The following is a 16404-nucleotide window of genomic DNA, read 5'->3' on the forward strand; positions in this document are numbered from 1 at the left end:
TGGAGCCACAGAGGAATGAGAGAGAGAGAAACATGGAGACTGTAAGAGAGAGAAACATGGAGACACAGAGACAGCCGGAGAGTGTTTGTTCTCAAAGCTGGAGTACTGCTGTTCAGGGTGGAGCGGTGCCTTCTGGGATTGGCGAGGCTTGTTGACTCAGGCCTGGCCTGGTTCAATAACACAGATCAGCGAATAGTGATTCAGAAAAACAATACGAGAGGGCAGAACGCTGGCTGGTGGACGAGCCGACTGAAGGTAAACACTCACAGTTTAGCGTTTCCTCTCCGACACAGCCAGCGTTTCTGGACAAAGACAACCTGCCCTGCTGACAGCCTCCGTCACACTCTCACATTCACAATCATGGTGCAGAAACGCAGGGTGCAGGTTCGGGTTGGGGTCCGATAGCTGGCTCGGTTTTGCATCCAGTTCGCTAAACGCCCAAATTCACTGAGATCTGAGGTTAATAAATGTCTTCAAAAATCTTTAAACAATATTCATATTTCTTTTATTGCTTTCACAATATGAAATACCAAACATTATATCAGCTACAGCTACAGCAATTAATGATAACTCAGTAAGTCAGTGATTCGTAAAGTAGGGTCCGTGGCACTGCCGGGGGTCCGTGAAAAGTTTTTAGATTCATTCATTTAAATACTCATGATATAAAAATGGTATTATTTATTATTCAACAAATAATAAACATTTTAAAAAATCCTATAATAGTTAGAATATCTTCTGATCTAACAAATCTATAGTATAGTAATATTGTTAATACATGACGAATATCTTTATAACACATTTCTCTTGTGTTGTTCTTTCACATAATTTAAGACTATAGTATAGAAGTATAAAACATATTTCAAATAATTCCAAGGAGCATACATGAGGTCATACACCTGGTATATTCTCTATCTTGTAAATGGTCCTGGGAAAAAATAAAATAAAATAAAACTCATCTGTTGTGATTGATGTGCTCTATGGAAGCTGGTGTGTGCACCCGGCGACATAATATTTAACAGTGAAATAAATGAAGCAGCAGCCCTCTCACACATCACTTTACTGCTAACCTGTATCTTGGCATTGCATATATTGCATGTATTTTGGATTTGCACCTTATTATTATTTTAGATTTTTAGATTTGCACTCCTACTTTGTATTGCAACTAGTGCTCCGCATAAATAAAAAGTCTTATGTCATCTTAATTGCAGGTACATTTTTGAGTTCTCTTTCAAACCTAACTGTTAAAAATAAATATTGTTGCCTGTATTGTTAGTACAATTGTATCAAGAGCTGTCAATATGAGGTCACATGGACCGGCAGGTTCTGTCCTCCTGCATCATCAACGCTACATGGACCCACGTCTGGAAATCAGATTCCAGTCACAGCAGGTCCAGCAGCACTTTACTGAACCTTATGAGATCCATCTGTCATTAATAATGATGAACAGGCAGAAACGAGGCGTCTTGATTGCTAATATTACAGGGAGATGGTTACTGTGGTCGTTACCTTTCAGCTGTTCAAACAGACGACACCTCTGTTTGAACTCTTTTTCACTTTCTGATTGATCAGGGGAAATCCCTGCGCACACATGCTGACATGTTACTATGGTTACTATACTGTATGATCTTGATCATTATACAAATTGCATCTTCATATCATTCCCGATGTCGCTGCTTTTGACAGGCTCCATAACCAGCAGAAGGATCTAACGGTAGTTTAAGGGTTTGAATTCAGGCTACAATCATGTGTCTACTGATCACACAGTACAGGTCATTCTTCTTCTTATTGTTTTTCTTTCCAAACATGTTAGTTTGGAAGCAGACAAAGACTGTCCACAGTTCGACGGACTGCCTAACCAAACTCGTTTGATTTTACACTGACTCTGGTGCATTTGCCAAACATGTCAGGTATAAATGTTATTTTCCTTACAGACGTTAAAGATAAACCTGAATACATATGAGGAGGGATTCAAAATGATTGGTATTCTCTCAGGCCTTGTTCAGACTGCCATCCCAAATCCACTTTTTGGCATACACAGACTGATTTTTAGAAGTAATTTTTTCAAATAGTTTCCACATTTAGCCACATTTGGGGTGATTTGCAATGCAATTCCAAATGGATTTCTACACATCTTACGTCTCAGTCCGGACGCTCAAATCGGATTACGAATGGTCTTACAACGAGACACACAGCGACAAATCGAGTGACAGAATCCATGCTGCTAGTAGCAGAGCACTATGGAGAACAGCAGTCTGTGGATAGACGCTGCAATACCTGCGAATGCACTGCGACTTGACAGCGCGGTTGTTTGGAGGGCAAAATGATGGACCTCCATTCCTCATGCTGCCATGTTGGAAAACCGCGTCACCTCCTAGCTTCGTAGTTACTGACGCCTATGTCGTAACCACAACAACTCAATGCAGATCGGTGGGTGATCTCTGAACACACACATCTGATCTGATCACTTGCAAACAACCTAGCCTGACTGGATTGTGAAACCGGATTCAGACTTGATAAGTGCTATTAAACCCCAGCCCAACGGAGAGCTCCATACCTGCTCATGTGTGCAGTCTGTCCCAGCTCTCCATTCTGGAAGTCGGCGTAGAACTCCGGACTGATGGCACCGTCTGCTGAGACGATCCCCTCTGGATGAAACAACACAAACACGGGTTAATTTGAATGTAAATCAATCTTCTCATCTCACTGTCAGATACAGATAATCCAAAATAGTGAACTATTCCTTTAAAGCTCTCAGTACCGGCGCTGTAGAACAGGTCGGGTCTCTCCAGGATGTCTCTGTCCCCGATGAAGGATTCTCCGTCCTCCCCAAACAGGAAGGGCTCTCCCGCTTCATCCATTGGACGGTTCTCCACCATCTCCAGCCACTGACCGTTGTACCAGCGGAACTTCTCATTCTGGATCTTCTTCCCCCACTCCTCGTCATATTCCTGGGTCAATGTTGGAGGGAAGAAAGAGTTGGGTGGAGGGAGACAGAAAACCAGAGTCATGTGTCCACAAATCTTTGGCAAAATGCTGCAGATTCATTTGTATGTTGAGCACTTGACCAACACTATATTAGCATGATGAGCTCCTGCAGGTTACAGGACACATTATTCTTCTCTGGAAATTAACTTGTGACCTTGGGGTTAAAGGACTATTTCAGTATTAGGACTGTTTATGGTGCAACAGGTGCAAACAAGTTTTTGCCAGGATAATCTTTACTAGAATTCCTTCATTTATTTCCCCATGCACTCTAAACATTGGCATTAATGTTACAAAACTTTCCAAAACAAAATATAAAAAGCAAGGAACTTGGAGCAAAATCTTGTTTTCACCTGTTTAGATCAAGATCACACTTCTCGCTCTTTTTACAAAAACGTTGGTCTTTGGTACGGATGCGTGGAAGCGGGGCATGAATGTTTTGCCTACAGCAGTTGAGGCAGTTATCGCCATGTCAAGGCGTGTTTGTAAATTCTATCAGCCTTTATTGCATCTTCTGATTCTTGATACCAACTTTTACACAAAACTACATTTTCTTTCTCCCGCCCATTTCTAGCTTTTCCACCAAAGGTGTTTTTATTTTATTGTACAATTAAAACATGATGAAAATGTAGCTGGTGGTAAGAGCAGTGAGCCAGGGGTCTTATCAGTGTTAATATAGAAGAGAAGCTTCACTTTATACGTTTAACGTGGCAGAAATGTGACCTGCTATACTGACCAATCGCCGCATGGCACTTATTTACAACAGGCCATACAAGTAAAATCAACAGCTCCATATCAGGTACATGCATGTTTGACTGCGTGTCGTCTCCATCCTCTTAACTGCAGCTAATAAAAACCTCCGGCCGGCTCGCCTGTTTGCGTGCGTAGTCCGGGTGGAGGACGACCACAGAGTTCTGTTTTCTTTACTCTGCGGGGGCTGGAGGGGGAGCGATAAAGGCGGCCTTTGAGACCGCGACGCCCCGGCTCGAAAGATTAATCATTCAGATGCAAAGCAGAGCCCCGTGGGCACTGACAGCCAGCCGAGACCCCGGACTCAAACGGGCCTATTGACCGTCGCACAGAGGCCCCCCCACACCACCACCAAAAGCGCTGGAGGTGACAGTGACACAATTTGTCAGCGTGCTGATACATCAGAGGCTGAAATAGCATCATGACTCATGGTTTTCACAGGAGCAATCAGGTTCATGTATAAGTTTAATATGACTAATGAGTTATTAGCATCTGAGCATATGACAGCATGAGCTCATCACAGCAGGGGTGAGGAAGTGCACGACCGTTTTGGGAGCTTTTCAACATATTCCTCTGGAAATGTGGTCGAGCTAAGAATATATCATGATGAATTAGGCCTCTGTCCCACTTGGAGCATCTACAAAGGTCCTCGTGAAGCCACGCGTGTGTTTGTACATGAGCAGGGCCACGATGATCAAAGGCCCAACATTTCAGGACTGCACAGTTATGGCGTGTGCTGCCAAAAGGATCCCGCGCCGAGCAGTAATGATTGTGTGTGTGTGTGTGTGTGTGTGTGTGTGTGTGTGTGTGTGTGTGTGTGTGTGTGTGTGTGTGTGTGTGTGTGTGTGTGTGTGTGTGTCTGTCCCCGCAGCTCTGCTTTCTCTCTCACCTCTGCTGTCCAGCCGCTGACACACTCCAGAGCCCACCGGCTGCCTTTCATGTGGCTCGCGGCTTAATAGGTCTCACTGATAATTTCAATGAAACACTTCCTTTGCCCCGCTGCACTGCTTGGCTATAATCTACAGCTAATTACGCTGATCTGAGGTCTGGCAGCGATCACTCACTGACTGGGAGCTGACCACACCTGTCAGTCAAAAGGTTATTCGGGAGTCCATCGGTTCGTTAATTGCCAATGTCAAATTTTGACTCTGGCCCATCAGGAGCAGGGGAGGACTGCAGAAAAGGTCAAAACGTTTCAAGTTTCTATAGAAATGAGCTGAATAAATTAATAATCTGAAAATAATAAAAAACCTAAATTTAATTTGACATGACTTCCAGCAGTGTCATTTTAAGGGTGAGTACAAACAAACAGCTTCCAAAGGTTTTTGAACATCTCATATCCAAGACTGCAATACCAGCCAGACATCCCCCGGGCCCAAGACCCCTAAAAGCATCCGTTTCCGTGTGTGGTAATCTGATCAATTGTCACTTTGTCTGTTAAAAGAACTGCAGGCTCATTTTTTTATAAAGGTGCTCTATAAACATAGTTTGCTGTGAGGGGGGGGGGGGGGGGTTATATAGGGGCTCAGCATCCTTGCATCCATACTTCTATCTGCATATAAAACCAGAAATATTATTTAGAACATTTATTTTGTATCCCTAGTCTTGTGACCTTGGAGCCGAGTAAAAAGTAAAAGTAACCATCAACTTAATTAAGTGTGTAATGTTTATCAGACGTCTGTGTACTCACAGCGATGATATCCAGCGTGTTGTCGCACACTTTGCGGATCTCTGCGTTGCTATCGTGCATCAGGTCGATGAGGTACGCAGGCGCTTCTGAGATTTGGACTCAAGGAAAAAAACAAAGACATTTCGTCCTCTCTGGGACGATGCTGAAACAATGGTTTGAGTGTCCTTAATGAATGGCAGGGGGAGAGATGGGGATGTGGTGGTCCTGTGGTACTTTCCCACTCAGACAGGGACAGGAGACAGGTGCCCTGCGGCTGAAGGAACCACTGTCTACATTTCCTGGGATGAAGTCAACACTTTCCTCCCACAGCGGTACTTACATCAGATTTCGTCGTTGTATTCTTTTCACGCAGAAAGAAAAACATCAAATCAGAACGTGATGACAGAGAGCATATTGTAATTTGACACAAGCCTGCAACCAGCGACCATGACTGTGAACATTTACAGGCAGCTTAGAATACCCAGAGGGTTAAAAACAACTAAATCAAGGGGTTAAAGAGGTTGCTATGGAGATGTAGATGGGAATAAACAGCGAGGGGAAATACATCCAAAGCAGGACAAGGGAGTTACCATCGGGACTTAAGAAGACTGAAAATAGAGGAACAGCTTTAGGGCAATAAGCAGCCAGCGTTACTATGACTGTGGTGGAAGATACTCATTACATTCTTGTCGAAGTCTCGTGTCTCTAAACATTTATCCCTTTCAATGGGACAGAAATGTGTACAATACTTATAAGCAAAAAGGATACGCGTGTCTTTGACGATGACGTCCCTGGTAGCTTTGTGAAAGACCATCTGGTAGAAGACGTAGACGATCTGGCACACAAACTCATCATCCTCTTGTTGGGCTGAGATGGAATCAGGTAGAGCGGGAAGGGAAATAAACAAGATTTATTTTCAAAGTGTATCACGTCTTTTTTTAAATTATTCAAATATCAGTCAATATTTGTGTAGAAGATGGCGAGATATCTTGACTTTTAGCATTAAAAAAGTAAAAAGTAGTAGATGGTACATTTCATAATGCTTTGGAAAGCTGTAGTACGGGCTTTGGTTCTTACCATTGAGCAGCTCAATGAGAGCAGGAATGATGCCGGACTTGGCCAGCATGGCTGCACAAGAGTCATCTATGGAGACGGTGCCGATCATGATCACCACCTCCAGAATGAGGTCATCCTCAGCAGAACCTGACATCAGGGAAAAGTACACGTTGGATTAAATGAAAAACATTTGGCCTCTGAATACGAGCTGAATAAAATAATGCTGAGCCGGGGAAAACGTCCATGTTCTGTGACTATATGGGTGCACATCTGTGTGACCACACAGAGCTGATGGAGTTCAGGCTTTTGACTGCTGTGTCTTAATGCAAATGCAGTCTGGAAACCTTATACATTTATAAGGTTATAAATAAAAATGGCTCTTTTCCACTTGTGTCTGAGGACATCAATTTGGTTTTAAAGGATCCCAGTGGCTCATTTAAAGATCAATAAATGACTCATCAAGGTTTCAGTGGTGGATGAAAATTACAGAGGATCACGCAGATCTCTGGTTCCCCACCCAAAACAACATCACCGTTGGTTTCAAAACTCAATGCAATGCTCTGACTGACAGAGCACCTGTACAGAAAACAACCACTGGAAGCCAGTAAGGAATGAGAGGTTACATTAACACTGTTCTCCACTTGTTCTTTGATAAAGCAATTTAAGTTATTTAAATAATAACAGTACATTTTGATCACATTTAGTCAACGTTTTTGATTGGCTTCTTAAAAGACATTGAAAACTTTGTGAAATGAAAATCAGGTTTTGTAGAAAAACTTCTGGTCTACTGCTCAAAGTCAGGTATCAAAGAACTTGTTCTGGTATCGGAGCTGTGGCACAGCATTGGTACCAGCATCAAAGTATCAAATGACACCCGAAGAAGTGCCACTGAGCCTGGGTGTAAGAAAAAAATTAAATTAGGAAGGACAAATATGGACATTTTAAATATGCAGGGTTCTCCTTAGAAACTTCAGCTAGTGAATCCTTTAGGTCTTGGCAGGTCTAAATGTAGCACTTGATGTGAAAGGAAACTTTAAAAATACTATTCAAACCCAATGTGTATAAATCTAATTTCAAAAAGGGCCCAACAACATTGTTCACACTCTCAGAGGGCGTAAAGAAATGATGACACACCACCTGATAATAAGTCGATCCACTCGGGTATTAGAAATATTAACACACCTGCAGCAGTCCAGGACCCAGTCGTGTCCCAGGTCAGATCTCAACTAACAATGTGTTACCTTCCTTCATCACAGTGAAAATGATTCAACAAAAGAAAACAGGGAAATAGATTTGTGAAGAAGAAGACTCGTGTAATGTAATACTTTCATGTTTCTCCTTAATTCCTTCAACTTTTCTGTGATTCTTCATTATTTACTATCATACACTGTACATTAATTACCTAAATATATCGCACTGGACTTTTAATTCTGCTTTAATAAAAGACAAAAAAGGGAAGTCTAGGGTCAGGAGGTCAGTGGTCATCAAAGGTAAAGATAAGGCCCGGGCCTTAATGTCCTCTGTGCTCATATCATCATGAGCAGTGACACTTCGCTGATAGTGTGATGCCGGGGGAGTAGTTAGAGGTTACGGCAGGGCATGGGAGAGACCTGGCCTCTGGTTTTAAAGAGAGATAGATGAGAGAACTGTGGCAGGGTCATCCTGCCGGAGCGTGCATGGGGTTGCATTACTGCGTGTTATGTAACAGTGGATTTAAAAGATATCGCAAGAACATTTTCACCATGGAACAAAACACTCTCAGACGATGCAGCTGATGAAGACCATAGAGGTCCATGTAGTCAGTGAAGTGGTCTTCACACACACACCTGGTTTGAGTCTGTCTTTCAGGTAGGGCACCAGGTTGTACTCCTTGAGTACCAGTGCCCAGTCCAGGTCAGGGATGGTGAGATTGGCCAGCGTGCCCAGACACTCGATCACAAACTCCTCAGCCGCTTCCTCACTGATCTGAGCTGCCAGGTCCCCCACGTGGTCCTACCAGCAGAGCAACATATCATCAGCATCATGAGAGTTTTAAATGAGGGCTGAAATATAGACAAATCCAGGATTGCTACATGTTCTAGCTACACATGCCATATGTCGTTATTGTGAGAGTTAGGTAGGCTACTCAGATATACCATTAGAAAGGTTTTTGCCTGTATGTCCACAGGTTTTCATCACACAGTAACTCTCTCTATGTGGATGTCTGAGGAGAGTGTCCGTGTTACAGCGATATAAGAACAAGGTTGATTTGACATCTTTACAGCAAAACTATTTACTGAAAAAGCAAAACCAAAATAGGTTTCATGAATATTGTCACTCCTACCTACCGGTTCTTTTCTTATTCAATTAAAACATTGAGATTTTGCCATCAGGGTTCCCACCATTCCTTAGGACCTAAAGGTGGGAACCCTGATCAACTCAGTAACGTAACACTTCCTCTTTACATTACCTAAACTTTAGGTTTTGTAAAGAGGAAGTGTTACGTTGCTGTGGACTCACTGAGTGACCATGTATTTCTTCACAATTTGGTGAATCTGCACCATGAGAAGTCCTAGTGCATAAACTACGAGCAGTTCATGTTTGTACTGCCACCGTGGATGCACACTAACTTACTTTTGCTACTGCAGAAAATATCTAAACTTGATATGAGACAAAGTCTGAAGTAACAAAAAGCACCATTTGAACTATACTTATGGACATTCATTGCTAGATTGCCCTCACAGCTGCCACTGAAAATACTAAATTAAGCTGTTTCCAGCGGTATGTGTATAATATATTAAACATTAACATTAAATATTATACCAGTTTTAAAGTAATTGAATTGAACTAAAATGTCAACTCATCATAACTGTAAAGATCCACCAAGCAAATAATCAAACAAAATGAGGTGAATATGCTCAAATATCTTAAAGACTTTATAGAAATTTTGACATTAAAGGAAAGGGTGAAGGAGAGAGAAGCGTATTAAACTGAGAACATTGTGATCACTGTGTGTGGAGTATCCATTTTAAACACGAGGCCATCAGGAGGCCCAGGAGTGTTTGCGTTTAAAAGACAAAGTACTGACCAGGAAAAGACTCTTGGTGGTTCCGTTGTGCTGAGAAAGGTTTCTGATCATCTTCATCACCAGAACATCCTTCAGCTTCACAGCACGCTTCATCAGCATCTTCAGACCGTTGCCTAGGAGGAGGAAGAGTAAATTGTAGAACTTAGGGTGGAATAAAATGTCCACATGTTGTGTTTCTCCTTTCTTTGGAGGTCATACCTTCACAGATGACCCGCGCATTGCTCTTGTTAGCAGCCAGGTTGATGCAGAGCGAGATGAGCTCAACATCTATCTCCTCCCCACAGTCAAACACCATCTTCATCAGCTGTCAATCACAGATTCAAAATGTCAGTGAAACATTATTACTGAGAATCAATACAAACAAATCCATAATGCGCATAAGTAGTCGTGTGTTTGTCGCATAGGAATAACGTGGCGTTTCAGTGCGTTCATGTGATGTGCTGGAAGTATTTCCTGGATGAACTCAAACAAACCTGGAGTGAATCACGACCGCTTGATGACAACTTGAAAAGTGACCATAACAGTGAGTCATCCTGGTCAACCACATCTGCTCTTCTGGTTTAAAAGAAGCAGAAGGTGGTTCCCAAAGACGAGCGACATTTCTTCATGCTGTGTGTTTGTTTGTGTGCCTGGTTGTGATTTGTCATTTTGAAAAACTTTTTTTTAAAGAGCATCCCTGAAATCTCCTCCAATTATGTTACAGCCAGTCATCGGGATTTGAGCCATGGAGAGTAAAGGAGGGTGATGAGAGATGAAATGAATGATTTGAGAGAATAAGAGTGAGTTAGAAAGAGAGTGTTCGAGATAAAGGAGAGCGTCATTCCTAACCTCCTCAACACCCACCTCCCGCTCCCTCCCTGCGTCTGTCTGTCCGTCTCTCATGCACTGATTTAACATTAAACAGGAAAAGCTTTGAGCTGAGGGGGGGGCGGCGGTGAGGGGGGCAGAGGTGCACTGCTTCCCTGTGAGGAGTCAGGAATCAGAGAGAGAGAGAGAGGGGGGGGGATAAAAAGGGGGAGAGAAAGGCTGGGCTGGGCCTGGGTTAGGTATCACATACCAGGGGCCCCGGACCCCAAATCAGCCCCGTCTAGACTCTCTGGCACCTGCCTCTGCTTATTTACCACAGACAGCTACCGGAGGCCCAGTCAGGGCCCAACGCCACGACCAACGCAGCCACCTCCGCCCCCCTCACCTCCACCTCCACCTCCACCTCTATTTCTCTCCTCCCTCACTGCTGACATCCCCGTTCTGGAAACCCCACATATCCAGCACCAAACGGTGACCCCATTAAAAGCTGGAGAAGCGGAGAAGGGGCAGGTCAGTCACTTGCCTGGGAAAGTAATAAAAGAGAGGGGTCTTAAAAGTACTAAATAGGTGAGAGGATAAAAAGGTGGGAAATAGGGTGAAGCAGTTTATAAGGATGCATTTTTTCATAAATGGATATAGAGATATCATGTGCGACAAAATACGTTTTGGTGAGGGGAGTTGGACTATGACTTTGGAGAAAATGACGGGGGATAAAGTGAAACAATAAATAATAATAATTAACTATTAAAACTGAGACTATGTCCAGCCCAAATTTTGAAAAGGACGCTCAGCCATGGTGTTTTCAGGTTGTGTTCGTAAAGATCTGCGTCCATATTCTAACACCTAAACAACAGGGAAAGGGTTAATAAAGATTTGACCACGGCTTGATAGACAGATTCTACCTGTTCACCAAATGAACAGTAAATCCTGTTTCGCCGCACTGAGACATTAATCTAATCACTTTAAGATATTAATATAATTAATAACAATACATGTTGATGTGTGATCAGCTACACTGGCCATTCAAATTAAATGGCAGGTAGGGCTGTTACAGGACTTTACAAACGCCAACCGCACCCTTCTGATTATTAAGAAAAAATACATTCTGTTTTTATTCTTTTAACTTATCAGTTATATCTTCTGCACATGTTGTCGCTCTACATGATTGTCGTAGAAGATGCTTTATGTAAATCTAGTGGAAATAACTGAATCCTTTTCATTTGATAAAAATGTCCAATGTAGTCTAAATTGATCAGACTCATCCTTACTGCAGTGTCCCGGGTTTGAAGTCGACCCACGTCCCCTTGCTGGCAAAAAGGCCAAAAAACAATCCTTAAAAAAAACAACAACCTACAATTAATATGTGTATAACTGTATAATGTAAGTCCTACTCATGCTATTAATCAACCTAAATACAGAGAGCTGTCTTCTCATTTTACTGTCACAAAGCCTCTGGCCTTGATTGAGCGTACGTCTAGCTTATGTTTATCATAAACTTAGTTTTTCTCAACCAGATTTTCATGTTTATCAGATTCTGGATTAGTGTAGACAAAAGGTCAAATCGAATAGACAAAGATTCAACTTCACATTTTGGTCAATGTGGACTTATTCTAAGCAAAAGATGGATGGATAACATTCGAGAAATGGAGGCAGAAGAGGGTGGTGAGGTGAGAGTGAGCGGGCCTCGGGGTGGGGTCGGAGGTCGCATCCTGGTCATGCTGCTGGCCCAGCATCCTTTCTAGCACAGGGGGAGCCTGGGGTTCAGATCTGCTGCTGACGTGACCTTCTGAACAAACAGCCGACTCTCCCGGCCACATCTGGCCGACATTTACACCCAATCTCAACAAACAAACACAACGCACATTTAGCTAATCGCCAATGATGAGAGGAGCGACTGACCGGGTCAACTCAATCAGGAGGGAGTGTAACTCAACAAAAATGTTGTGATCGAAAGCTGAAAGAAACCAGAGGGGGTTTTGAACTTTAGCGGTAAGCTTAATTTTCCTGATCATAACTCCTTTTCATTTTGGACCAACAACTGTTTCTGTGCTGGTGTCACAGTTTAGTAATGCCAATTAAGAGGTGAATAAGTGGAGAAGATGCAGAAAAGGATGATTTGTTTTTGCAGGAAAGAAAAAAAAAACAGAGTTGTCATTACAGCGAGAGCGAAGACTGAGCAGCAGTCCTCTGGTGGTTTTTGGTTCCAGATGTGGCGCGCGTCCCTCCTTCTCGCTCTGTTTCGCATTAATTCCCGGGTGCCGTTAGCTGCCCATGCTAATGTGTCTGTCTTGGTCTGCTGGCGGTGTACATTAGCCAGTCTTACCTGCGGTATGCAGTCTGTTTCGGCAAACATGGACTTGAATCTGTCGTCCATGCTGATGTGGTACAGAATGCACATGCTGAGCTGTCTCTGGCCCTCGTCAGCTGCAACATAAACACAGGAGGAGGAAAGTCAATGGATGAATGACTGGTTGTGCCGTAACACTCTGCGGGGTTGCCAATAACCACATCTAGGAGAGCTGTGTGTTTTTTGAAAATATTAATGAGCTGAATGGCCTTTTTAACAGTTCAAATGGCATTCGGTGCAGAATCAGCACCAGTCGACTGCAGTTACTCAGTTTGTCGTGTCTCACAGGCAGTTTAGCAGAGGAAAAACAATATTTAAAAAGGTTAAATGTGGAAGTGCTGAGAAAGGCAAGCTTTTCATGCTGCTTAAAATGGACAGTTATACCAAATAACAAAAACATATTTTTTCTCACATTATTTGTGCAGGTTTTGAGATGTCCAGGTTTCCAACAACAATGGAAGTGAATGGAATTTTAGTTTGTGCTACTCACAGCATTTAGAGATACGTCTGGCAATATACATTTATATATAAATATATATATATATAGTGTCTTATTGTCAACAAATTCCATGTATGGAGCCAAATCAACAGTGAATGTATCTAGTAACAAGTATTGTGTGCGTGTATCACAGCCTGATATTTCTTCTGCCTCTGTGCCATAGAACACATTAACACATCAATGAGCCCCTCTGTTGCACTGGGTGACATGTTCCTTCATTACCATGATCACACACACTGTACTTTATTTTGTGTAAGTCCTCAAATGTACTATTTCATGTTGTTTGAGTAACTCTTTTACAAAATGTTATATACGAGTCTCTTCAGTAGGAACCAATGGGCTTAGAGCTAAGAGGCACAGACAGGAAGTCCGAAAGTATTGAGAGCCGGACTGACCGTTGTTGGTTTGGGTCTAAACATGAGATTTGCTGAGAAAAGGAAACATATAGAATGATGCCAGGCTTATTATTTAAAAACCTCTCTTCTCCCTCCAGCAACAGTGACCCTGTTACTGTGGATACTCCACAGACCTTACTGTGAACAGTTTACATAGGGACCATTTCTACGGTAGAAAGCAGTTCCAATGAAAACTGTGGTCTGTGGATTATCCAGAGAACCCGGGACACTGTTTGTGGAAAGACATTCATGTTGAATTTTTAAAAAGCTGCATTAATAATTTCTTTGCTGTTTGTAGGCGGCCTGGGTTTGAAACCTCATGAAGCAACGTCTTTTACACTACATACAGTCCATCGATCTATTTTTATGCATTGTCACTTATGCTCAGTCTCACATCTACATCATCACATGCACACACATGAAAACACACAATGTCTTATTCCCTTTACATACCTATTTATTATTTTTATACCTTTGACTTATACTTGATATGTTATTCCTCCTATGTAGCTTGACTCAGCGTACATGTACAATGACAATAAAAGGTGTTTTTTTTGTTTACATTAAGATATTGTTTATGTTCAACGGGTTGGAAAAACAATTGCCATTATTTTGACTGATATTGCAAATGCAACATGATTCACAATATTGTCATTGGAAAAATATATTGTGTAAAATGATAACGGTGATTTGTTTTGCGCGGATCTGTACCAAACTAAATAATTTCCTTTCTGTAGATTTCCTTCATCCAGGCATACTCGTCTACTGGCAAAGGGAAAGGAGTCCAGCGCCTATTTTTAGCGGGTTTTCCTGAGTTTAAAAACCTGCATATATGAAATAATGTTGGTGGGAAAAGGATTTATCATTTCCAATCACCATTCCATTGTATTGTGGTGTGTCCAGAGATTATAGAGTCAGATATCTCAAAACGACTGCCAGAGGTAAGAAAGAAAACATGTTTCTTTTTTTGTAATTTGGGTGAATTGACCCTTAATACTTGTCCACTAAAATGATTACATTCCCTGTCACTACAGTTTTGTGAGCTTATCAAGCCTCTGCAGCAGCATGGAGGAGATAAAGACAGAATGGATTGAGTGTTAGACTGTCAGTGAGCCCAGGACTTTCATGAGTTTGACCTCTGACCAGAGATGGGGGAGGGGGGGGGGAGAGACCTGGAGGAGGAGCCAGCCAGGGGAGAATTAACAGAGTTCAGACCAGAGTTTGACCCGGGAACTTTTCATTAAGAGAAGTGTTAAGAGAGAGGCTCTTCACTGGAGCAGAACCACCGACAGACCTCCTGTAATGCCCACCAGCCTCCAAAAGCCCCAACCAGGTCCAGTTAAAACTGGTCCCAGCCGTGTTCGGTCACTGGCCTTACAGGGAGCCTTATCGCTGAGTATTAGATCCAGATGTGCTCAGAGAAGCCCTGGAATCACAGGAGGGAGAGACGGACTTCTAGCTTTAATTGGGAAAACAGGAGGAAGCATCAATTTTACTGCCTTTAATAAGTTAAAGCTACGCTGCTCTGGACCTTCCAGCGCAGCCATTGGCCAGAACATGTGCTTCTCATTAGCAATCCTTTACCTCAACCAACACACACACACACACACACACACACACACACACACACACACACACACACACACACACACACACACACACACACACACACACACACACACACACACACACACACACACACACACACACACACACACACACCTTGCGGACTCCCTCACTTTGCTCGTAGGAACATGGAGGATCCTTTATGGGCGAAGAGAGAGATCCCATTAAATGTTCAAAACACTGGTAGGGTTGGGGGAAGAGAGAGAAAAAAAGGTGAGGGGGAGCTGTTAAGAATTAACTAGACTATTCAGGGGCAGTTAGTGAGCGAGCTAATCTCCAATTACACCCCAGCCTGATTTAAAACCGCCCAACCTTCGTAAAATTACACCCGCAAACATTAAGAGGCGTCTGGGCTCGCTTTAGTGGACAGCACCGCTCCGTTGTCATTGCATTTTCTGGATAAATAAGCAAGCTGGGTTTGGTCTTCGGAAACATCACACACCACATAATGGGCTAAATGCTCTTAAAAGCGGACCCACCCTCACTCAAGTCTCCTAATTTGCTTCTGCAATGTAATGACGTTCAACATGCTGCATCACAAGAGGGAAACAAGGTTGGGGTGAGTGGCAATGTTGGAAGTAAAGCTGCAACAAATAAATCTGTGGAATATGTTTTGGATTAAACCGATTCTTTATTTTTGTTATATAGTCTTTGAAATGTCAGTCCAAGGTGACATCTTCAAATTATTTTTAGATATTATTTTTTATTTTAATATATGGTCCCAAACATATTCAGTTTCCGATGATATACAATGCAATTTTTTGCTTAAATAAATAAACTTAACACTAAATGTTCTGTCCACTAACCGTTTTAGCTCTCTTTAATTGATCACGTCAGTCTATAATAGTGTTAAATCAAGATAAATGTGATAACACATTTAAAGGGTAAGAGAGAAAGTAAATGTTTATGTTATGTTAGGGTTATTTATTATGTATTTTGTACAAACACATGCAGACTTTTGGTCAATGTGTACAGTCCACGCCACGCTGACGTAAATGTCGGGCTTGAAGGCCCTGATATTCTCCCAGGATTGAGCTTTGTTTACACTCCTCACTGAGCGTCATCACAGGTGGACGTGTGGATTACGCACGGACTTAATCAAGAAATCTGCATCGACTTTTACAGACATAAACGTACAGAAGATTTACGTCACACAGACTGAGCTATGTGGATGCAGAAAGTATGGTTTAAGGCCATAACCTGTGA

General features: G+C 42.4%; 1 protein-coding gene across 2 annotated transcripts in view; it reads right to left on the bottom strand.

Moving 5' to 3' along the window:
- The window catches only part of kifap3a (kinesin-associated protein 3a), a 44974-nt gene that overhangs the window by 16917 nt on the left and 11653 nt on the right, over nucleotides 1–16404 (bottom strand). For both annotated transcript variants that reach the window (XR_003832192.1, XM_029430453.1), the window contains exons 11-19: nucleotides 12655–12755; nucleotides 9723–9828; nucleotides 9525–9637; nucleotides 8284–8449; nucleotides 6479–6604; nucleotides 6170–6268; nucleotides 5423–5508; nucleotides 2759–2948; nucleotides 2555–2645 (exon numbers count right to left, since the gene is read on the bottom strand). Coding sequence is in view for 1 of the 2 variants with exons in the window: in XM_029430453.1 (XP_029286313.1) it covers nucleotides 2555–2645; nucleotides 2759–2948; nucleotides 5423–5508; nucleotides 6170–6268; nucleotides 6479–6604; nucleotides 8284–8449; nucleotides 9525–9637; nucleotides 9723–9828; nucleotides 12655–12755 (1078 nt within the window). In the remaining variant the exon portion in view is untranslated. The remainder of the gene's footprint in view (nucleotides 1–2554; nucleotides 2646–2758; nucleotides 2949–5422; nucleotides 5509–6169; nucleotides 6269–6478; nucleotides 6605–8283; nucleotides 8450–9524; nucleotides 9638–9722; nucleotides 9829–12654; nucleotides 12756–16404) is intronic.

Source organism: Cottoperca gobio, chromosome 4, assembly GCF_900634415.1.
Source record: "Cottoperca gobio chromosome 4, fCotGob3.1, whole genome shotgun sequence".
NCBI lineage: Eukaryota > Metazoa > Chordata > Actinopteri > Perciformes > Bovichtidae > Cottoperca > Cottoperca gobio.